The 24,694-nt window shown below is 42.8% G+C and overlaps 1 protein-coding gene across 1 annotated transcript; it reads right to left on the bottom strand.

The window, feature by feature from the left end:
- Positions 1-1,153: 1,153 nt before the first annotated feature.
- CLDN15 (claudin 15) lies at positions 1,154-23,625 on the bottom strand. Its single transcript, XM_026720542.2, has 5 exons — positions 23,290-23,625; positions 11,049-11,213; positions 8,141-8,219; positions 4,253-4,363; positions 1,154-3,266 (listed from the first exon to the last, which is right to left on the bottom strand). Exons 1-5 carry the CDS (start codon positions 23,504-23,506, stop codon positions 3,143-3,145), a joined length of 696 nt encoding a protein of 231 aa, XP_026576327.2. The 5' UTR covers positions 23,507-23,625; the 3' UTR covers positions 1,154-3,142.
- Positions 23,626-24,694: the final 1,069 nt, after the last annotated feature.

Below are 24,694 nucleotides of genomic sequence, written 5' to 3'. Positions count from 1 at the left end.
GTTGAGTGAATCTGGTTTCCCCATTGACTTTGTTTGTCAGAAGGTACTTGACATACCCCAGAACACTGCAACCATCATAAATAGGAGTCGATTTGCCAAGCATCTGAATTTTTCATCACATGACCATGGGGATGCTACAGTGGTCATAAGTGTGAAAAACAGTCACAAGCCATTTTTTTTCAGTGCGGTTGTAACTTCGAAAGGTTGCTAAATGAACTGTTGTAAGCCAAGAACTACCTGCATTTATGACAATTGCAGCGTCCTGGCATTAAGTGACTCATTTCCGACCTTCCCAGCCTGCTTCCAGCAAGCAAAGTCAATTGGGGAAGCTGGATTTGCTTAACCATGTGATTCGCTTAATGACTGCAGTGGTTTGCTTAAGAACCATGGCCAAAACAGTTTAAAAATCAGGCACAACTCACTTAGCAACTACCTTGGCCTTAGCAATGAATCCTGGCCCCAAATATGTTTCCTAAATCAAGGACAGTATGTAAATTTACATCCTGGCTTGTGTTCCAGAATTCAAGGCTGTGTCTCTTCTGATTTTCTTCCCATAACAAACCCAAATATAGATTGGGCAGATCGGTTCAATGTGACCAATCTAAAGCTAGCAAGGAGGTCTTCTCTAGCTAGTGTTAGATTAGAACTCTGCTCTCGAGTTCTAATTTGAACACACCTAGTTCAAATCTTCAACCGGAACAGTTCATATGTGAACAAGAAGCACATGGATTTAGTACAATATTTTTACGAATGCCAGATTGCAAGAGCTGTGGTTACAATGCAGTAAGTATTGCAGGCCTAACTCTGCACGCAGCCAGGAGTTCAATCCATACCGGCTTAAGGTTGATTCAGCCTTCTATCCTTCCAAAGTCAATAAAACGAGGATCTAGATTGTTGGGGACAGTAGGCTGGTTTTGTAAATCCCTTAGTGCTATCAACCACTGTGAAGGGGCATGTAAGTCTTAAGTGCTATAAATGTGATATGGCTGGGCTCAAACCAGAGATGAGGTGGAAATGCGCGTGTGCTCCACTGTGCAACCCCATCCATCTGGTTAGATCATTGAATTCAGTAAGATTAATTCACTGATCTCCCCTCCCACCCTTTCTGACTTTCCATGTTGAAATTCCAAAGACAACAACTCAAGTTGGGTACTGCAGTTGCAAACAGTGTGTCTTTATATAAAACAGGTCACAGACATGTTTACTTCTTTCTTTTTTAAAAACGTATGACAATAAACTTGAGTTGTACTCCTCAGCAGCCAGGTAGCAGAAGCTTGTGGTTCCAAGATGCGGCATAATTCAAAACACCCTCATGTCGTTCCAATTCTTGTGGCAGGTAGGAAGGAAGCCAAGTCACCATTTGCTCAGCGCCTCCGATTTGATCAATACTTAGCCCAAAAATAAATAGCTGCTGCTAAAACTCCTGTCAAGTTTCCTTCTTAACATTTTTGTGCAATAATAATCTAAAGGAGGAATCCTGTAAAACAGCATTTCTCAAGCTCTACAGTCGAAGATGGGTGGACTTCAATTCCCAGAATCCCTCTGGGCAGGGAATTCTGGGAATGGAAGTCCCCATGACTTAAGTTATTAAGGGTTGAGAAACCAAAGCCTATGAAGTATTTGAAAGTCTGTCAGATCTCAAAATGGGGAGGATTCCCTCTTTCGGTTGGCTGTACCTTCATTTCCTTCTTGAATAGGGGTGTCAAACTCAATTTCATTGAGGGCCACAATAGGGCTGTGGTTGACTTGGATGTGTGTGGGGGGGGGTTAATTGGGTGGGTGTGGCCAGCTTGCCACCACTCACTGGGAGTGGCCAACTGGGTAGGCGTGGCCAGCTTGCCGCCACTCCCCAAACTGCTAAACATGTTTCCTCTTCGCACTGGGTAGACCGGGCCAAAGCCATGCTGGCCCATTGTTGCTTCTTGGAATTGGGTAGACTGGGCTGAAGTGACACGGGTTGGCCTCTTAAATTTTCCAGGATGGTCCCGTAGGCTAGATCTGACCAAATTGCAGGCCGGATCCCGCCCACAGGCCTTGTGTTGATAGCCCTGTTCTTGAAGAAATGGAAACCAATTATTCAGGTCCATTTTCTTCTAAAGATCTCAAGCTCGCTCTCTATATTATTGGCAGAAGCAGATGGCCAGCTACTAAACTCCATCCTATATATTGCTTTGGGGAAAGGTGGGTTAGTGGAATATCCATAGATTGAAGTTCTCCAACCCAAGACAGTCAACTCGCAGAAGACAACGAATCAAAATAAGCCACAGTCCAATGTGTCTCAACCTTGGCTGGCCACTTGAAGATGGGTAGATTTCAACTCACAGAATTCCCCACTCAGCAATTCTGGGAAATGAAGTCCACACAACACAAAGTTGCTAGGGTTGCGAACATGGCACTCTTTTCAAAATTTAAGGCCTTCCTGGATGCTGATCTTTTGCTGAGATTATTTTTTTAGGCAATCGTAATAACAGTACCATTCAATCCAATGGTTAACTTCCATTTTCCCCTAAAAAGATTTCACACATGCACACACACACACAAACACACAATTTAGCACTTCCAGCCGTTAGAAATGTTGACTGGAGGGAAACATATACACCCAATTGGGAGGTCAATCGCCATTCTGTATTAGGGATATCCTAGTATTTTGAATTAGGAATAAGGCCTCCAGTTGTGATGTCCTCCAAGCATGGATCAGTTTCTCACACATACATTCATGTCCCCTTGAGTGACAGGAGGTGATTTAACTTGAGTTTCAATCCCCGTCATTGGTCACATCAATACTACTGAACAATGGACATCAAAAATCTGAGAAGCAATCTTCATCCGTGCTGAACAGATACACACACACACACACACACACACACACACATGTATGTATGTATGTATGTATGTATATGTATATTAAAAGTCCATTATACACTTCTTGGCAATAAATAACTTTGCCCAATGTAATATTGGCCAGGATCTGACCCAGAAATATCCTTCAGTCCACCTTAGGTTCAGAGCATCCTCACAACGTAGGAAAGTCCAAACCGAACAATAAAAAAAAGTTCTCCCTTGGTAACTGGTCATCTTTGGAAGAGTCTTCGGCCTACCGGGTTCCCAGGAAAGCATTCAAAATGATCCACCATTTCCCAGGTTAGACGTAGGCATTCTTACCATACTTGCCATTACTGCTAGCATTGGACTCTCTGCGGGGACGAGAGACGGAGGGGTTGTGAGCCGACGTGCCACTCTTCGGGGCTTTGTAGGGATAAGTGTAGCTAGGAGAAGAAGAGGGAGATATCAGCATTTGGATTCAATAAGGTTTCAGAGAAGTGCAGGTAGTTCTTGACTTACAACATCTTCATTTTGTGACCGTTCAAAGTTACAACAGCAACAAGAAAAGGGACTTGTTATGACCATTTTTTCACACTGATGGTTGTTGCAGCATGTGATCAAAATTCAGAGGTTTGGCAGCTGACTCAGATTTCTGACCGTTGCAGTGTCCTGGGGTCAAGGGATCCCCTTTTTGTGACCTTCTAATAAGTAAAAATGTGGTGGCCTGTTGGCTGCCTGGCCCCTCTAGCAGCTGAATCAGATGAAGAGAAGGAAGCATGGGAGTCAGAATCAGCATCCAGGCAACCTAAGAGCTCCAAGGAGGAAGAGGGAATGGAGCTGTCAGAGAGTGACAGGCAGACCTTGGGCTGTCCGTCAGCCCTCAGATGGAGAGTCAACAGCAACCAGGCCTGGAAGTGGCTGATGGGGAAGAGGAGGAATAGCTGGGTCCAGTGCCTGAGGCGCAGATGCGTGGAAGGCAGAGGAGAGGAGAGTGATGGAAATCTATGGGCTGATCCTTGGGAAAGAAGAACCACCACTGCTAGCGAAGCAACCACCCTATCTCTGGGGATAAAAGGCAGGGGGAGGATATGAATATTTGTGGCAGACAACTATTCATCTCCTGGCCGGACGGACAAGTTAGCTTGCGGTGAGATAGAAATTTATTGCCAGGCTGCCAGCACTCCTAATAAAGGAATCTTTGAGTTAACTTCAGAGGGTTTGTCATGTTTGGGGAGCTGAGTCAGAACAAAAAGTCAGATTCACTTAGCAGCCACGTTACTAACTTAACATCTCCAGTTATTCACTTAACAACTGTGCCAAGACAGGTGATAAGTTGGAGTGAAATTCACTTAACCACAGAAATGTCGGGTTCGATTGTGGTCATAAATGAGGACTACCTGTATGAGACACACCAGCCCTATCCTCTCACCTGTTCTCCTGGGATGAGTTGTTCCGACAGGAACTGAACAGAAAGCAGCCTCCAATGATCACCAGCAAGGAAGCACTCCAGCCTAGATATAGGGCAGGTCCAATTTCGTATCTGAATAAACAAAGGGATAAAATTGATTGGTGGGCTGGTTGATTGTTTGATGCATTGATATTTCACTTTTCTGGATCTATCAGGAAGGGTGGGCTCAGTCAAAGGTTTGGCTCAAAAGTCCCCTAGCAATCAACATCTTTAAGTAGGAACTTAACTTGGGATCCAAAGGCAACATTAATAATTGTTTAATTATTCCATCTCATCAGAAAAAAAAAGAATTCCAACAGTCTCTTTCAACTTTCTGCAATTGGAACAGGGAATTGTTAAAATCCCTCATTTTGGGCTCATTAAGATGCCAGCTATAGGGCATGGCATGCCAAAACAACTAGACATAAAGATAGTTTTTTCATAATCACTTTTTTGCCATCACTCTGCTGAATACCTAACTCCTACAGCATACTCTTAGGCCTAAAGATATTTACCTATGTAGTGGGCTGTATTGCTATTATCCTTGTCAGCTTCTCATCTTTCCTACTACCTTCTTCTATTGTATATTATGATTTATCAATTGTTGTTTATCTCTTATGATTTATGATCTATGATGTATCACTTTGTTGTTTGTATTTACACTGAGAGCTCATGCACCAGAGACAAATTGCTTGTGTGTCCAATAACACTTGGCCAATAAAGAATTCTATTCTATTCTATTCTATTCTATTCTATTCTATTCTATTCTATTCTATTCACTCTACTCTACTCTACTTTCTTCTATTCTCTATTCTATTCTACTCTATTGTGTTCTACACTATTCTACTCTCTTCTCTATTCTATTCTATTCTATTCTATTCTATTCTATTCTATTCTATTCTATTTCTATTCCGTTCCATATAAAAAAAAATTGGCAGTATCTTTAAAAGACAAGAACAGGTCAAAAGAGATGCTACACAACTAGCCCGTATTGTTATGTTGAAACAAAGAGGAGGAATGGCCTATTTTTCCACATCTTGCGGGCTTCATACCACTTGCTTTTCTATCATAAGAACTTTAAGTTGTAACTCTCAACTTACCTAGAAGATCTGTCTGCCATCTCAATAAAAACTTACACACACACCCAGCCTCCCAAAACAAAGCAAATCAATGACAGGGTTGAGAAACTAAGTAATCTTAGTCATTGTACACTACAAGTAGTTCTTGATTATGACTACAAAGGAGTCTGCCCATCGCAGTCATAAGTTATGATAGTTGTAAAATGGAGCAGTCATGGGATCAACCCAATTTTATAATCTCTTTTGCGGCTGTCAGGGAAGCAATTTTATTCAAACGAGGAAGTAAATGGCAGTTTTCAGCAAATGGCTTTAAATTGCTGGACTTCGATTTCTGTGTGTGTCTCTGTGTGTGAGTGAGACCTAATCATTGTGACTTCAAATATATGTTGTAAGTAGTCCCTAGGTCTCTTTGTTGTAACTTTCAACAGTCACTAAGCAACCAGTCATAAGGATATGTCTTACTCTCTTCCAAGGAGCCTGATGCAATGTAAATGAGAGGCAGTTTGGTCTAGTGTAGTGGTTCCTTAGGGGAGGACTAAGAGGCAAGGAGAGTGGCAGAGGAGTGCTGGATGTGAGCCCCTCACAGGGCGCAATTCAGGGATTGGATTCTACCAGTTCATTACAGTTCCCGGTAGTTCAGAAAACCAGTAAAACGGACCCCTGGCTGGCCCCGCTCCTTTCCACCTGCTCCTCCATTCCCTGCCCAGTCAGTCCTTATTGCATGTGCACGACATTGTGCTCATGAGCAACAATCGCTGATGGCCACAGCGGCGCATTGGAGAAGCAGAGCAAGCAAAGCCAGAGGTCAGTAATTTTCGCTTCAAAAAGCATCCAGACGCCGCAACTTTTTTTCCAGTCACACTAGAAAAACACGTGGCATCTGGAGGCTTTCTGCAGAGAAAATTACCAACCTCCAGATTTGCTCTGCTTCTCCAATGCGCCACTGCCGCCGTGTTCTAGGCACCAGGCATGAAGGCTCATTCATTGACTGCATCAGACTTGCTTGGGCAAGTCCCATGGGTGCATGCTCATTGAGATAGACCTGCGGGGCCAGCACCTAGAATGTGGCCACAGTGGCGCATTGGAAAAGCAAGCAAAGCAAAGCCAAGCCAGTGGTCGGTAATTTTCACTGCAAAAAGCAGCCTTTCGCTGCAGTCCAGCCGCACCCAAAAAACAACAGCAACAACACGGCGGCTGCAGGCATTCATGACAAGGGCAACATGGGCTGTGGGGAGCCCAGCGACAACAATGGCTCAGTCCTGGCTTGCCTTCCCTGGCAGCCAGCCGCGGGAGGAAGGTAAAGTCACGGCTGTGGAATGATGAAAGAGGTGGTCATGGAGGAGGAAATGTGGAGATTAAGGGTTGGGGCCTCTGAAAGGGGAAACGTGGTGATGCAGGATTAGCCCAGACCTTTGACAGATTAGGCCATGCCTGCCTAGGCAGAAAATAGGTAGATAGGTTAGGGAAGGGATAGAGAGAGAGAGGGGGGGAAAGAGAGAGAGAGAGAGAGAAAGAAAAAAGAGATAGAGAGGGAAAGAGAGAAAGAGAGAAAGAGAGAAGGAGCAGACAAGAAAGTAAAGAAAGAAAAAGGGAGAGAGAAAGGAAGAGAAAGGAAGGAAAGGGATAGACAAAGAAAGGGGGAGTGGAAGGAAGGGACAGAAAGAAAGAGAAAGAAGAAAGAAAAAAAGAAAGAAAGAAAGAGAGAGAGAGAGAGAGAGAGAGAGAGAGAGAGAAAGAAAGAAAGAAAGAAAGAAAGAAAGAAAGAGAATGAGATATTTATTCCAACCACCTGCTCCTGCAGGGTTAGAAGGTAGAGTGTGTTTGTGTGTCTGTGTCTGTGTTTGCGCACACACACACACGCGCATGACTCTCAAAACTCCAAAAACAGGTCAAGTAGCTCTGGGGAGGTCAGTCATAAATTGGAACACTTGCTAAGCTACCGGCCATTAAATGAGGACCACTTGTATTTGGTTTGCCAGTCACCTGGCCACTTGGCCACACCCACCCAATCACATGACCACCAAGCCATGCCCAGTCAGAAAGCCACGCCCACCCAGTCACATGACCACCAAGCCACACCCACAAATTAGACCACACCCACAGAACCAGTTGTTAAGAAATTTGAATCCCCACCCCTGGGTGGGGGGCACTGAGGATGACTTTGAAGCACCAAGGGGGTGGTGGACTGAAAAAGTTTGGGAACCACTGGTCTAGTGGTTAAGGCAGCAGGCTAGAAAGTGGGAGACAGTGAGTTCTAGTCTCATATTAGACAGGAGAGCCAGCTGAGTGACCTTCAGCCAGTCCCTCTTTCTCCCAGCCCATCTCACTTCACATGGTTGGCATTGTGTGGAGAACAGGAGGAAGGTGTGTTGGATATGTGTGCCACCTTGAATAATTTGAAAAAATAATAAAAGTGGGGATATAAATAAAACTCTCTTTTTACAACTCTGTAATCCCTCAATTCAGGATAGAGTTGGGGTAACTAGTTGGACCAGAGTGTTTACTGGCCAGATGCCCTCCCTGATGCCTACATAGAGTTCATAGTACATATTTTTTTTCTTTGGGCTCTAAGAGAGAAACATCTGCTACTACCTAGGATTGAACTTTCAACCTTCCAAGTGGGAAGCAAGCATTTTCACCACGAGGCCACCAGGCTGCCTAAAGGCAGGATATAAATAAAATATAAAATATAAATCACTAAAATCCATCCTGCCATTTTCTTTTTTCAACCTTAGACCTAGGCTACACTGAGAGAGAAAAAAGAATATGGATCCATGTGTTGGATACTTACTTTGTCCCGACAAAGAGCGGGTTAAAAATCCCGGTGATATTGAAGGCGTACCATGAAACGGTCACCATCCCGCAGAGACCTGAATAGAAAAAAAAAAGATATTTGGGGAGAGACCCTGCACTACTCAGGTGACCCTGAGGATACAGATAAACTTCCAGGTGGCCTTAACGACTCTCTAAAAAGAAAGTAAATGACTAGCTGTCTGCAAGGAGTATAAATCAATTTCCCCACCCATCCAGTCAGAGCTGAAGAAGCTTCTTGGATGAGAAGTGAAATGTCTTCAAGGAAAAACCGGACAAGTCCAGTTGCCTCTTGAAAAAGCACCTTTGGGACATATTGTCACTCGCTTCTCCTTTTGATGATTTTGGAAAAATATATATGGAACATAGGTTGAATTTAAATTCTAGGGCATTTACACAATGATTTTCCCAGGACAAGAAGCCTGTGAGGTAGCCTGAGGTAAATTTCCCTAACTGACAATGGATTTGAATGTGGGTCTTTGTCCTCCTAGCATCTTGATTACCACACCGTACTAGCTATGATGGGTGGTTCTCCAGAAATACATCAAATGAATGCAAGTAGATCTTGAACTACAGCAGTTCGTAGAGTGACTGCTCGAAATTACAACAGCACCTGAAAAAAGTGACTTGTGACCATTTTCCACACCATTGCATTGTCGCCACGTGATGTCATGTGATCAAAATTTGGACAGGGTCATGCAATCAGACTAATGGAATGAGAGATTTGGAAGAGACCTTAGAGGCTTTCTAGTCCAGTGGTCACCAACCAGTGGGCCAGGGACTACTGGTGGGCCGTGAGAAGATTTCGGTGATCTACAGAGAAATGTCACCCCCAAAGCACCCCTCAAAGCAATTAATCTAGGCCGCATGAGAACACAAGGGTTGCATCACTTGCATTGCGAATCACACAAGGTAGTGAGGGGAGGGGGGGAAGGGCAGAGGGGGGAACTTCCCCACTTGCCCCACACGCCTGGACTGGCCACTGGGCTGTTTCTTTCCACTCCTTCCTTCTTCTGCTTTTGGATGTAGGCAAGGAAAGCAGCAAAAGTCTTTCTTTCTCTCCCCCAAACTCTGCCAGAAATATGTCTTTGGGACCCTGCAAGGCATCCTGCTCCAAGAGGCTGTTCCAGTGCGACAAGTCTCACAAAGACTCATTTCTGGCGGAGTTTGTGGTAGAGAAAAAGAGACTTCTGCTGCTTCTGCTGCTTTCCTTGCATGAAGCCAAAAGTCTCTGTCTCTGTCTCTCTCTCTCTCTCTCTCTCACCCTCCCTCCCTCCCTCCTTCCCTCCCCCCCCCCTCTCTCTGAGAACAGAGCTGGAGATGGTATCCTGCGACCCCAAATAAAGAATGATCAATTGGTAGGAAAACAGAGTGGGGAATTTTCCTGCAGACTTTCTTTGGGATTTTCCCAGGTCTCTGGTCTGCGGGATTTAAAATTATGAGTTTGGTGGTCCCTGAGATCCAAAATGTTGGTGACCCCTGTTCTAGTCCAACCCGCTACTCATGCAGGAGACCCTATACAATTTCTGACAAGTGGCTGTCCAGTCTTCAATTCTCCAACACTGGAAGTTTTTAAGAAGAGATTGGATAACAATTTGTCTGAAGTGGTGTAGGATTTCCTGCCTAAGCAGGAGGTTGGAATAGAGGACTACCAAGATCCCTTCCAACTCTGTTACTCGATTCTATTCTATTCTTTTTTTAAAAAGCCTCCAGAGATGGGGCACCCACAAGTTCTGAAGGCAAGCTGTTCTTACTGTTATGAAATTTCTCTTTAGTTCTAGGTTGCTTCTCTCCTTGATCAGTTTCCACCAATTGCTTCTTGTCCTGCTCTCAGGTGCTTTGCTTGACCCCCACTTCTTTGTGGCAACCGCTCAAATATTGGAAGACTGCTATCATGTCACCCCCAGTGCTTCTTTTCATTAAACTAGACATACCCAATTCCTGCAACTGTTCTTCATATGTTTTAGCCTCCAGTCTCATAATCATCTTTGTTGATCTTCTCTGCACTCTCTCCAAAGTCTTAGCATCTTTTTTTATAATGAGGTGACCAAAACCAGATGCAAAAAAGTCACCCTTTGTAATCTGCCCAGCTGGCTTCCGGTAAGCAAAACCAATGGAGAAAGTCAGATTCACTTAACAATACAGTGGCAAAAAGGTCGTAAAATGGGGCTCCACTCACTTAACCCGTCTTACTTAGCAACATAAATTTTGGCCTCAGTTGTGAGCATAAATCGAGGACTATATGTACTTTCTTAATCACACCCAATGAGAACAGCCAGGGCAAGTACAGTTCATTTAGTCACCTTTCAAAGTTTCAGTGGCACTGAAAAAAAGTTACTTATGACCATTTTTCACACTTACGACCATTGCAGCATCCCCCATGGTCACATGATCAAAATTCAGACACTTATAAATGTTAAAATGGAAATTTGTTAAAATGGACAAACAGAATATTATTGTTACTACAGTATTAATGTTATTGTGATGTTATTGTAAACACCTTGATTAGAATTGTCTAAAAACAATTGTACCCAGACAACACAGTTTGATTGAAATGGAATTTTTATATATTACTGTATATTAATAAAACAAAACTTGGGGAGGAGGAAATCAGACACTTAGCAACTGGTTCATACTTATGACGGTTGCAGTATTCCGGGGTCCTGTGATCCCCTTTTGTGACCTTCTGACAAGCAAAGTCAGTGAGGGAAGCTTAACCATCATGTTACTAACTTAACAAAATGCAATGATTCACTTAACAACTGTGTGCTAAGGAAAAGTCATAAAATGGAACAAAAACACACTTAATAAATGTTTCCCTTAGTGACAGAAATCGGGGCTCCATTGTGTTCGTAAGCGGAGGACTACCTGTAGAGAAGAAAGCTTACCAGCCAGGATGAACAAGCTTCCTCCGATGACCGCCAACTTGGCTTTCGCATTGGGGTTGTTTTCAGCCACTTTGGTGCACTGTAAGCCCAACATGCTAGTCACAATTGCTAAGAAACCCAGGACCAACGCAGTGATCATGAGGGCCCGCGAAGCTTGCAGGTAAGCTAGAGGGGAGACAAAAAAGGAGAATAGTGAGTGCAGCTGTTTCCACTGGCTTTTAAAAAGTAACATGTTTTTATTTTATATAGACAAGAGGGAGGGAGGGATGCGCAACTGATAAAAGGAAGGAATGCACACAAGCTTAATGTACCATTAGTACATTCCTTTATATAAACTCAAGGTAAACTGCTCCTAACTCAATTGCAGAAAATATGACTTCAGCAACAGAGTGGTCAATGCCTGGAACGCCCTACCTGATTCCGTTGTGACAGCCTCAGCCCCTCACAGCTTCAACCTCAAACTGTCTACCATGGACTTTACCCCATTCCTAAGAGGTCCTTAAAGGGAGCATGCATAAGCTTACCTGTCTTACCTTTCCCATTTATCTATATTTACTCCCTTTGTTCTTGTCTATGTTCATACTTATACTTGTTATCTTGTACCTGTTTGACAAACAAACAAATAAAATAAAATAATAGAATAGAATAGAATAGAATAACAGAGTTGGAAGGAAGGAACCTTGAAGGTCTTCTAGTCCAGCCCCATGCTCAAGCAGGAGAACCTATACCATTTTAGATAAGTGACTGTCTAGAGTCTTCTTAAAAACCTCCAGTGATGAAGTACCCATGATTTCTGGAGACAAGCTGTTCCACTGGTTAATTGTTCTCACTGTTAAGAAGTCTCTTCTTAATTCTAGGTTGCTTCTCTCTTTGATTAATTTCCATCTGTTATTCCTTGTCTGTCCTTCGGGTACATTGGAAAATAGCTTGACCCTTCCTTCATGTGGCAGCCCCTCAAATATTGGAAGACTGCTATCATGCCTCCCCTGGTCCTTCTCTTCACTAGACTAGCCATGCCCAGTTCCTGTAACCATTCTTCATATGTTTTAGTCTCCAGTCCCCTAATCATCCTGGTTGCTCTTCTCTGCACTTTTTCTAGAGTCTCAACATTTTTTTTATAGTGTGGTGACCAAAACTGGATGCAGTACTCTAGTCTTACTAAGGCTTTATAGCGTGATATTAGTACCTAATGTGATCAGACAGGCACTCTGATTTCAGAGACATGCTTCTTCTAAATGAGTGTTTTTCAAACATGGCAGCTTAAGATGTGTGGACTTCAATTCCCAGAATTCCCCTGTCAGCATACTGGCTGGGGAATTCTGGTAGTCTACACATCTTAAACTTGCCAAGGTTGAGAAGAACTGATTTAAGCCTGCCACATGGGACATTAATATAGACTAGTATAGGAAGTCTAAATTTCTAAATACTTTTCAAGCAGTAACATTTTTGGTCAAATGTAGAAATGCTTCCAGGTCAATGTATCACTGACAGAGGATTACTTTTCCTTTTAATACCAATTCTTTTTCTCTTTTTTTATTTTTTATTTGGAAAGGTGCACTGTATCTCTTCATCCTCCCCTCAGGTTGTTTTCCAGAGAATTCCGATTTGATGTTTAATGAAGAAGAAACAAGGATGGCACACAGAGATAATGCAGAGATTCGTAGAATGTATTTTAAAGAAATCAAGACATTTGTTCTTGAAATTAGAACTGGCAGAGCTTTTAAGAAATCATGAGCACCGGAGGAAAATTTATTATAAAATTTATTTTTTATTATTATCATTATCTGGAAAATAAATTTCAGCTCACTGGAAGAGTTATTTGTCTGAAGTGTGACATGCTGCAAATCTATCTATTGTGGTCTATCTAAGGTATCTATCTATATCTATATCCATCTATCTATATCAATCTATCTATATCTATCTATCTACTCTATAGTATCTATTTATCTATCTCTATATCTATCTATATCTATCTGTCTATCTATCTGTGCTGCGGTATCTATCTATCTCTATATCTCTATCTAGATATCTATCTATAGATTATCTTTAGATAGGTAGGTAGGTAGGTAGGTAGTTGGATAGATAGATAGATAGATAGATAGATAGATAGATAGATAGATAGATAGATAGACAGACATACAGATAGATATTATATATATTACAGCCATCACCCTAGTTTTAGGAACATTATGCCTGCTCTAATTATATAAACAGGATCTGTAGCTGCAGATTAGAAAATCTGCCTAGAATGTAGTTGGTATTGTAGTATTGTCCTCGTAATATTACTATAGAATACAGTATAATTGAAAGATAATTACATTTTCAAGCAAGAGGACTTCTTTGAAATTATTTTGGGTAATGGAGGTGGTCCCTAAATTATGACCACAATTGGAACCAGAATTTCCATTGCTAAGCAAGGTGGTTGTTATGTGAGCTGCACCTGATTTTACAGCCTTTATATCCTGGTTGTTAATGAAATCATGTGGTTGTTCTGCAAAACCAGCTTTCCCAGTCGACTTTGCTTGTTGGAAGTCAACTGAGAAGATTGCAACAGGGATCATATGATGCCAGGATTTATGCCAAGTGCCCAGTCTGGTCATGTCGCGACAGTCATAAGGACCAGTTATAAGTCACTTCATTTAGTGCCACTGTAACAGAATAATGAAGTTGGAAGGGACCTTAGAGGTCTTCTAGTCCAACCCCCTGTTCAGGCAGGAGACCCTATATCAAACAGCACTCAACCTTTGGGGCACCAGGGACCAGTTCCATGGAGTGTTTTTTACGATGGAACGGAGCGGGTATGGTTTCACCTACTGCCTGCATCCCATGGATGAAAATTCACTTCTTTGCAGGGCCCAGTTTCTGGCATGACGCAGCCCAGTGCCGATCCATAGACCGGGGGTTGAAGACCCATGCCCTATACCATTTCAGCCATTGGATGGTTGTCCAACCCCATTCTTAAAAGCTTCCAGAGTTGCAGCGTTCACAAGTTCTTGAGGCAAGTCATTCCACTGATTAATTGTTCTATCAGGAAATTTCTCCTTAGTTCTAGGTTATTTCTCTCCTTAATTAGTTTCCACCCATTGATTCTTCTCCTGCCTCAGATGCTTTGGAGAATAGCTTGACCACCTCTTTTTTATGGTAGCGCCTTGGACACTGAAACACTGCTATCATGATGAGCTGTGGTGGTGCAGTGATTAGAGGGCAGTATTGCAGGCTACTTCTGCTGACTGCTGGCTACCTGCAGTTTGGCAGTTCAAATCTCACCAGGCTCAAGGTTGACTCAGCCTTCCATCCTTCTGAGGTGGATAAAAGGTAAAACCTAAATTGTTGGGGGCAATAGGCTGACTCTGTAAAACGCTTACAGAGGGCCATAAAAGCACTGTGAAGTGGTATATAAGTCCAAGTGCTATTGCTAAGTGCTATCATGTCACCCCTAGTCCTTCTTTTCATTAAACTAGACATCCCAATTCCAGCAACCGTTCTTTATATATTTTAGCCTCCAGTCCCCTAATCATCTTTGTTGCTCTTCTCTTCACTCTTTCTAGAATCTCAACATCTTTTTTACATTGTGGCAACCTAAACCGGATGCAGGATTCCAAGTGCGGCCTTACCAAGGCCTTATGAAGTAGCATTAACACTTCATGTAATCTTGATTCTGTCCCTCTGTTAATGAAGCCAAGGCCTATGTTGGCCTTTTTGGCAGATGCAGCACACTGCCAGCTACTATTTAAGAAACTTGAACTGTTGCAAAATGAACGGTTGTAAGTCAAGGAAGCAGATTTTCCCAACAGACTGAGTTAGCATCAGTTGGCCAATTCAACTTGACTCAACTGCTGAGACAAACATTTACCTTTCAGAATGGCTGGATGGTTTTTAAATCAAGTGACAACAAAGAAGGCCCAGTACAGTTCATGGCAGATTGAAGCTAACCGCAAATGGCTGAAAAACCTTGGTCCTTGCCAAAACAATTCATCGCCCATATGCCCAAACCAAATGTTTATTTTTTTATAAAGAGTTACCTTTAGGTCAATGTTGATAACATCCTTGACTTATCTGCTGAGCAAATAAACTCCACCCTCCAAAAAAACTGCCCTGTTTGTTTTCTTCTGTCAATGGTCTCAAACTACACTGGCATTCCTTTTTCTCTCACCCAGAACATAATCAGGTCCTGTGTAGCAACAGTTTAGATTGAAGCCACACCAATCCATGGACAAATGGCTAGTTTATGCAACTGACTCCCAAATGTTAGTTCCTTAAAAAACAAACAAATATGCAGCCAGCTAGCCACCACCCGAAACGCTCCCAACGTGGAGGTCTCACCTGTCCAAATTCCCACGGGCTAGGGATAATGGAGCTTTCAGTCAGCATATTGGCAGGACATTAAGTTGGGGGAAATGGGTATTGAGAAATGCAGGCATAAGCTGCCACGTGGAAAGAGAAGGAAAAAAAATGTGTTTTTTTTATTTCTCTTATTGCACCTTTATTACTTTACAAATAACTCAAGCTAGCATACATATCTAAGACTCCTCCTCTTTTCCACACAATAACAACCTTGTGAGGTGAGTTGGGCCGAGAGAGGAGGACTGGCCCGGTCTTCCAGATGGGTTTCATGTTTAAGGTGGGACTAGAACTCACAATCTCCTGGTGATTGGCCCCAAAGTCACTCAGCCGACTAAGAGGGGACCAGAATTCCCAGTCTCCTGGTGATTGGCTTAAAATCACCCAGCTGACTAAGAGGGGACTAGAACTCCCAGTCTCCTGGTGATTAATCCAAAGTCAACTGGCTGACTAATTGGGAACCAGAATTCCCAATCTCCTGGTGATTAGCACAAAGTCACCCATCTGACTAAGAGGGGACTAGTATTCACAATCTCCTGGTGATTGGCCCAAAGATGGCTTTTATGACCAAGGATGGACTTGAACTCTCACTCTCCTCGTTTCTCGCCTGGCTCCTTAATGACTAGACTGCTCTCTGGACCCAGAAATCAACTCACAAATGCCACAATTAGGTGATGTTAGATTTCACACCGCAATCCTCTCCTTACTACCAGCTCCTCAGGTGGGAAGAAGGGTCTTTCTTTGTCTTTCCAGATGATGTCAGCATTCAGGGTTTGTTTTATTATAAAGACACACACACCCCAACACGTACCCCAAGAAATGAAGGCATCTATGGAAACTTGGAAGGTGACGGAAATTTGGGAAGGGAAAAACCTCTTGATCCTTGGAGCTTGCCTTGTCATTTCAACTTTGATCCTGCCTCTTTGTGGCAGAAGAAAATCCCAACAAAAGGCCTGTTGTTTTGACAGAGGCGTAGCAACAAATATTAACCAGGAAGCAAGGAGAAATGGGGCTATTTCCTCGCTTCCACCCCAGCTGTACTTTGAACAGGGGATGGTCTCAGGCCAAGTGTTCCATCTTCTGTCCTAGGCAGAATCCTCTCTGCCTCGGCCCATCTTCCCTTCTTGTCGCAAATTGCTGTCAACCACAGACTGGCAAATGATGGCCATTTTCATCCAGTGACAGAGCAGCATTTTGAAAGAGATTCTATGAAGATTTGAACAGTGTGGGAGCATGAACGGTTTTCCAGAGGGAAAATCACAGACTGCAGGAACCATTACACCACTCAAGTCACCCCGAGGACACAGGCAGACCTCTCAGTGGCCTCAATGACCCTCTAAAAAGGATGCAAGGAATATAGATCCTTTCATTTCCCCGCCATCCAGTCAGAGCTGAAGAAGCCTCTGGGATGAGAAGTGAAACATCTTCAAAGAAAAAAAACCCAGGAAAGTCTAGTTGTCTCCTGGATAAAAGCACCTTTGGGACTTTAAAAAAGATCATGAACAGGAGCAAGGAAGAAACCCTAAGATTTTCAACAAAATGTCGCAAGATGGAGTGCTACCTCAGACGTTGTCCTCAGTTTATGACCACAATTGATTCTAATGTTTCTGTCGCTAAGCAAGACAGTTGCTAAGTGAGTTTAGCCCATTTTACAGACTTTCTTGCCACCGTTGTTAAGTGAATCACTGCAGTTCTTAATTTAGTAGCATGGCTGTTCAGTGAATCTAGCATCCCCATTGACTTTGCTTGTCAGAAGGCCGTAAAAGAGGATTGCGTGACCCTGGGACATTGCAACCGTCATAAATATGAGTCAGTTGCCAAGTCTTTAAATTTTGATCATGTGACCATGGGGATGCTGCAAGAGATGTAAGTGTGAGAAAAGGTCACAAGTTATTTTTCATTGTATAGAATAGAATAACAGAGTTGGAAGGGACCTTGGAGGTCTTCTAGTCCAACCCCCTGCTTGGGCAGGAAACTCTACACCACTTCAAACAAATGGTTGTTCAATCTCTTCTTAAAAACTTCCAGTGTTGGAAAATTCACAACTTCTGGAGACAAGTTGTTCCACTGATTAATTGTTCTAACTGTCAGGAAATTTCTCCTTAATTCTAGGTTGCTTCTCTCCTTAGTTTCCATCCATTTCTTCTTGTCCTGCTCTCAGGTGCTTTGGAGAATAGCTTGACTCCCTCCTCCTCGTGGCAGCCCTTTAGCTATCAGAACACTGCTATCATGTCACCCCTAGTCCTTCTTTTCATTAAACGAGACATACCCAGTTCCAGCAACCATTCTTTTTATGTTTTAGCCTCCAGTCCCCTAATCATCTCTGTTGTTCTTCTCTGCACTCTTTCTAGAGTCTCAATGTCTTTTCTACATCGTGGTGACCAAAATTGGATGCAGAATTCCAAGTGTGGCCTTACCAAGGCCTTATAAAGTGGTATTAACACTTCACATGATCATTGCCGTTGTAACTTTGAACTGTCTCTAAATGAATTGTTGTGAGTCAAGTATTATCTGCAATCTAAAAAGGTGCTTCCCAACTCCTTGATTTTTTTTTACAACCAGAAACTATCATGGCTCTCTTCCTCACCTGACATAAAAAGAGACTTTTTTGCAAACAGACACGATAGGTTTTTTTTTTTTTCCTGGATTAGTCCATATTAACCCTGAACATTTTCAGAAACTCTGAACATTTTACCTGCTCGCTTTGATAACTAAATCCATAATACATTACCATGACAATTGCATTCGCATTCCACAAGTGGCTACAGAGCTTCGGTGATGCAGCAAGCTACTCCTACTGCAATTTGGCAGATCGAATCCCACCAGGCTCAAGGTTGACTCAGCCTTCCATCCTTCCGAGGTGAGTAAAATGAGGACCCAGATTGTTGGGGGCAATATGCTGAGTCTGTAAACCACTTTGAGAGGGCGGGAAAGCACTATAAAGCGGTATATAAGTCTAAGTGCTGTTGTTATTGCTATTCTCTGGATGACTTCATTGTACAGGTAGTCCTTGACTTAAAACAGTTTGTTTAACGGCCATTTGAAGTGACAATGGCACTGAAAAAAATGACTTATGTGTGTTTTTCACACTTACAACCATTGCAGCATCCCTAGGGTCACATGATCAAAATTCAGCTACTTTTAAATCATCTTTATGGTGGTCATGTGATCCCCCTTTGCAAACTTCTAACATGCAAAATCAACAGGTTTTGCCAGATTCACTTAACAACTGTCATTAAGTGACCACCACACTTGGTGTTTATTAAGGTAACCACCGCAGCGATTCACTGCACACCTGTGGCAAACAAGGTTGTAAAATGGGACAAAACTCACTTATTACCGTCTCACTTAGCAACAGAAATGTTGGGCTCAATTCTGGTCGTGAACTGAGGAATTTCACTACCAGTGGCTTTGACCGTGGTGTGCTGGCTTCCCACGAGACACTAAAACCATCCAGCTATGGTTTACAAACCAGGCTGGCTAAGTTCAAATAACACACTTAGGCGAAACCGAACCAGCCATATTTCCCACCACCCCCCATTTGTGCAAAAGCTACAAGCCAATCGCTCAGCCATGCAAAGTTGCAAAGGGAACAGGCTGTGAAAAGTTGGCAACAGTGGGTGAGAATCTCACAACTTTTCCCAGAGGCTGTTTGAACCTCTGCAATTGGTTCCGCAAACAACTTACCAGGATATCGATGTGCACACTGACTAAAATATAGCCTTGGCTGGCATCGAGAACGGCTATTACGGCCAAAAATATGTTTACAGCTATTTCTAATCTTTTTTTTTAATAAATAAATTTTATTAATTTTACAATTAAAACAAATCAACAACACATACACAGATGAAAGAAAAGAAAAGAAGGAAAAGAAAATAGAAAGAAAAAATAGAAAGCAATTAAAAACATTCTCATCTTCAACAGTTTGTAAGATCTCTTTTTTTTTAAATAACCCTTAATTTATGCCATATACCCACACCTAATCTTTACATATATCTGTATATCACTGCTATGGGTTTATCCTATCCTCTTTTACCTTATAGTGTAAAATCTATCTTTGGTCTATCCATTTGTACCAGCAGTTTCAGCTATTGTAGTATATTGAGGTGTCTTTATTTTTTAGTGCCAGAGTTAATTTGTCCATTTCTGCACAGCTTGAGATTTTTTGAATGATTATTTCCTCTGATGGAACCTGAGGCTGCTTCCAACATTGGGCAAAGGCTAATCTGGCCACTGTCAAAATGTGTATTATTATGTATTTCGCTTTTTTTGATATTTGTTTGTCAAAGATCCCTAACAAAAAGGACTCTGGTTTGTATTCTGATCTGCTCTTTTGTCATTTCTTCCAGCCAAATTTTAATTTTCTGCCAATATTTTTGAGCTTCTGTACAGGACCACCACATATGGAAAAAAGTTCCCTCTTTTTTTTTTTTTGCATTTCCAGCAATTCGGACTCATATTGGGGTGCATCTTCGTTAATCTCGAAGGAGGAAGGTGCCATCTATAAAACATTTTATAGGCATTTTCTTTATATGCTACCGATTTTGTGATCTTATTGTTTCTACCCCAGACCTTTTCCCATTCTGTTAAGGTGATGCTACATCCTACATTCCTACTCCAGACAATCATGTTCCTTTTTACAATTTCTTCTTCTAATTCGACTTCTAATAAATAATTATAAAATTTTGTTATATTTTTTTGCCTGATCCTAATAAAATTTTATCTAATTGCTGGAGTTTATTGTTGATTCTGAATTCTTTCTTGTTCTGTTTGTATCTACTTTGAATTTGAAGGTATGCCCACTGATCAATTTTTTGTCCTCACTCTTGAAGTTCTTGCCTCGATTTCAAATTTCCTTGTGTATCCAATAGATCCTTATATTTAATCATTTTACTGATATCCAGATTGTTTGGGTGGATCATCACCTCCATTGTTGAAATCCAGATTGGTACTTTTAAATAGTGTTTTTTCCGTATTTTCTTCCAATTAATTAATAATGAGTCTCTGATTAGATGTCTGTGGAAGTATTTTTGACTAGTTTTCCCTACATCCCATAAAAAAGCATGCCACCGCCTCTGCAAATCATGGCCTTCTAAAAATAATATTCTCTTGTTAGTTAAATTCACCCATTCCTTCAACCATACTAAAGAGGCAGCAATATAATACAACTCCCAATTTGGAAGTGCCAGTCCTCCCCTGCTCTTCATATCCTGCATTGCCTTTAAATTTACTCTAGGTTTTTTTCCTTGCCAAATAAATTTAAGAGTTATTTTGTTGAGTTCTTCAAAAAAAAATTGAATACTTTAATTGGGATCGTCTGAAATAGATATAGAAATTTTGGAAGAATATTCATTTTAATGGCAGCGATCCTACCTAATAATGAAAGTTGCAACTTACCCCATGATTCTAAATCCTTCTTTACCTGTTGCATCAATTTAACATAATTATTTTCCTTAAGTGTCTTACAATGTGCTGTCAGCCATATTCCTAGGTATTTAACTTTCTTTGTCACTTGCATTTCCATAACTTCTTCTAACTCTATTTTCTGTTTTCCTGTTAAATTTTTAGTCATTAGTTTAGTTTTCTTCCTATTAATTTTGAGTCCTGCTACTGCTCCAAATTGTTCTAATTCATTCATCAATTTTTGTCCTCTTTCTATTGGTTCCTCAATGAAAAAAATCATATTGTCCGCAAATGCTTGCAACTTATATTCTTCTTTCTTAACCTTTAATCCTTTTATATCTGGGTTCTGTCTAATTCGCATTAATAATGTTTCTAATGATAATATGAAGAGCAGGGGTGAGAGTGGGCAGCCCTGTCTGACTCCTTTTTCTATTTTTATTGAGCGGGTATATTTCCCGTTTATTATAATATTAGCTTGTTGTGTATCATAAATAGTTGTTATAATATTTTCAAATTTGGTGCCTAAATTCATATTATAAATTTTTTTGATTAAAATTGCCAATTAAAATTGTCGAAGGCCTTCTCTGCATCTAAAAACATACGTGCAATTTGTTTTTCTGGGTAAGCTTCATAAAATTCTAAGACATCTAGTACTGTTCTTAAATTGTTCCTAATTTGTCTGGTCGGGAGAAATCCATTTTGGTCTTCATGTATATGTGCGTTTAGCATTCTTTTTAGTCTGCTTGCTATAATAGAAGTAAATATTTTGTAGTCGGTGCTTAACAGTGAAATCGGCCTATAATTGTTTTTATATCGGGATCGAATCCTCCTTTTACAGCTATTTCTAATCTTAATAGGTTTCCCACCCCACGATAGATAATTGTTCGTTGCTGCCCCCTGTTGGCTTTGAGAGAAATAAGCAAGGGATATATGGATTGCTCGCAGCCGTGGAAAAAGCTATTTTAGCCCTTAGAAAAATATCTTGCCTGATTTTAAGAAGTTGACCTTGGCATGGAAAATCAACTCTGGACCAAAAAATAAAATAAATTTAAGCAGCTTTGTCTCTAGATGACCAAAGAAATATGTCTACACCAATGGATCATCATTAGGCATGGAAGGGGGATTTCCCATTGGGTTCCTAGCAAAACATTTGCTGCATTTCTACCTGTTGCACAGGTAGGCAGGATAAAGGGCACGGGGTAAAAATACACCTTAATAGAGAGACTCAAGGATTTGCAGTTCAGGCTTACAATAAAATAAGGTGGCACGCTCTGAATTGCTCGTATTAATTGAGCGGTAAAAGACTGTTCTGCGGTTGCTTGCAAGAGATTTATTTGCAGGAGTCGGAATACGATTTAAATCAGGGCTCTCCAAACTTGGTAACTTTAAGACTTATGGACTTCAGCTCTGGGAATTGAAGTCCACAAGTCTTAAAGTTGCCAAGTTTGGAGACCCCTGATTTAAATAAATGGCATCGAAGCCACCTGTTTGCTGCACGCCCAAGCAGCGTTATTTCAAACTTGAACTTTTTAAAAAAACTTGTGGACTTCAACTCCCAGAATTCTCCACAACTCAGCGCCACTGAGGTACAGCGGGGAAGAGACGCGGTTTGAATGGGGGTACAGATGAACAGAGTTGGAACTTGGAGGTTATCTAGTCCAGCCCCCAGCCCCAGTCCAAGCAGGAGACCTTACACCATTTCTGACCGATGGCAGTCCAATCTCTTCTTGAAATCTTCCAGTGATGAATTCAGCTCCCACAACTTCCGAAGGCAAAGAAAAGGCAAAGGCTCAATCCAACAGCCCGGATTCCTCCAGAGCGCCTGGACGACAAACTCGTTCTGGAGCTACACAAGAACGATGGGTATCTCTGGAAGGGCTAGTCCGGGAAACTCCAGCTACCTAGGGGAGCCCCCCCCCAAAAAGAAAAAGAAAAAAGGATTCCCTAAAGCCGGCTCGAGATCTGGGAATCAACCTGGATTCCCCGATCGGGCTCCGAGCGCGGGAAAGGTGCACCTTTGCTCGCTCCAATCGACGGCTGGGGAAGATCAGCATTCCGGGCAAGCGATTCGATTCGATCCCCGGGTTCCTTTCCAAATCGATACAGATAATCAGAGTTTGAAGGACATCTAGTCCAATCCCCCGCCTAAGCAGGAGACCCTACATTGTGTCTGACATCTTAGTCCAGACTGCACTAAGCTAAAATCAAAGAAGCCACACATTTTCATGAATGCATGAATTGGGTGGGTCAGTCTGGAATCTAGAAGTTGCAGCTAAAGTTTAGTTTTGTGGTGTAAATACAACAGAATAGAAAAAACTAACAGGTAAAACAATATGGCTCAAAATGTTTCTTTATTCTTTTTAAATTCCAATGGCTTTGGGGAGCACCGGACTACAAACGCCCTCGTTCCCTTCCCCGGGGAGATCCTTCCGGGGGGGGGAGGGTCGCCAATCCTCCCCGGCCAGGTTCCCACCACTTTCCCACACCCACCGCTCACCTGGCAGTTCGAGCAGCGACTGGAACTCCCAGCAGTTGTAGACGCCGGTGGAGTCGGTGGCGCAGCTCTGCCACAGGTTCTCGAAGATGGTAGAGGTGGTGATGATGTTGCCTGAGACGCTGGATACCTTCCAGTAGCTGTTGAAGAGGGTGACGGCCAGCAGCGCCCACCCGACGATGCTCAGGAAGAAACCCACCGTCTCCAGCAGGAGAGACATCGCGGCGGCGGCGGCGGGGGAGCGGAGGCGAGAGTAGCGCGATCCGAGATCCTTGCAAAGCAATTAGCGCGAAGCCCCAGCGATGAGCTGCCGCCGCTGCTCCTGCTGCAGCGCCGAACGAGCGAGCAGGTAAGAGGGGTGACGTCAGTGCCCGGCCCCGAAGTCCACCTCTAAACGGGAATGGGCAGGTGCTTGTTGAAGGCTCCGTTTTAATAAGAGCCTCCCCGCCCGGCTGGTGGTCCCGCTATTTGAACCTTGCCAAGCGCTGCGGGGCGGTGATGGCCAGTTTGCAAGTGAAAGAGCAGAGGAGGATAGGGATGGGGGTGTGGTGTTCTGCGAAGCGCTGCTATTCCCGTGGATGATGGGTGAGGTGGTCTGGCGGCTTGGGGAAAGCGCCAGTGGGGGTGCCGCTGTCCTCCTGCCTTTGCGGCCAGCCTGTTTTGGGAGTGGGGGCGGGAAGGGGGAGTTCACGCTTGAAGCGGAGCCGTTCCATGCTTCAAAATAACTTAGTTGGAAAGGGACCTTGGAGGTCTTCTAGTCCAACCCCCTGCTGAGGCAGGAAAGGCTATACCATTTCAGATAAATCGTGATATCCTTATCATCATCATCATCACACCCCACCACCACCACCAGAAGGGACCTTGGAGGTCTTCTAGTCCAATCCCTGGCACAAGCAGGAGACCCTGCCTATGCCATTTCTGGCAAGTGGCTGTCCAGTCTCTTCTTAAAAGCCTCCAGTGATGGAGCACTCAGAACTTAAGGTGTCAAACCATTCCACTGGTTAATTATTCTCACGGTTAGGAAATTTCTCCTTAGTTTTAGGTTGCTTTGCTTGGGAATTTTCGGAGGGAACACCAGGCATCCACCACCTCCTACTCAGCAAACCTGATTAAAACGAAGTGTGGCTTATTTGAGATGGTTAGCAGAATGAGCCAAGGCAGCTACTGTCTCCTTATCAAGCATTTCTCCCCTTCTTTCTCCCTGCATTCTGCATATCTCCCTATCCTCCTTTTTTTCCTGTCATCTTTCTTCCTCCTCCATTTCTCTTTTGCAAAAGGACCAACCAACCAGAGACGGAGAAGGATGAGCATCAGCCCCCACCCCACCACCTGAAGAAGACCCAAATCCCTCCCTGATCATTGGGTGTGTGTGGGGGGGTGTCCATTGGGCACGGGACAGGAGATCCAG

The sequence above is a fragment of the Pseudonaja textilis genome, chromosome Z, assembly GCF_049901715.1.
Source record: "Pseudonaja textilis isolate UNSWEBS1 chromosome Z, rPseTex1.2, whole genome shotgun sequence".
NCBI lineage: Eukaryota > Metazoa > Chordata > Lepidosauria > Squamata > Elapidae > Pseudonaja > Pseudonaja textilis.
Note: the sequence above shows the minus strand (reverse complement) of the source record. Positions and strands in the feature narration are given on the sequence as shown.

Bases quoted from the DNA above. Each gene is read 5' to 3' on its own strand.
- CLDN15 (XM_026720542.2), bottom strand. From the start codon at position 23,506: ATGTCTCTCCTGCTGGAGACGGTGGGTTTCTTCCTGAGCATCGTCGGG. The intron at 11,214-23,289 runs GTGAGCGGTGGG...TCTCCCCTCTAG, and splicing joins GTCGCTGCTCGAACTGCCAG to CTTACCTGCAAGCTTCGCGG. The intron at 8,220-11,048 runs GTAAGCTTTCTT...TTTTCTATTCAG, and splicing joins AAGCTTGTTCATCCTGGCTG to GTCTCTGCGGGATGGTGACC.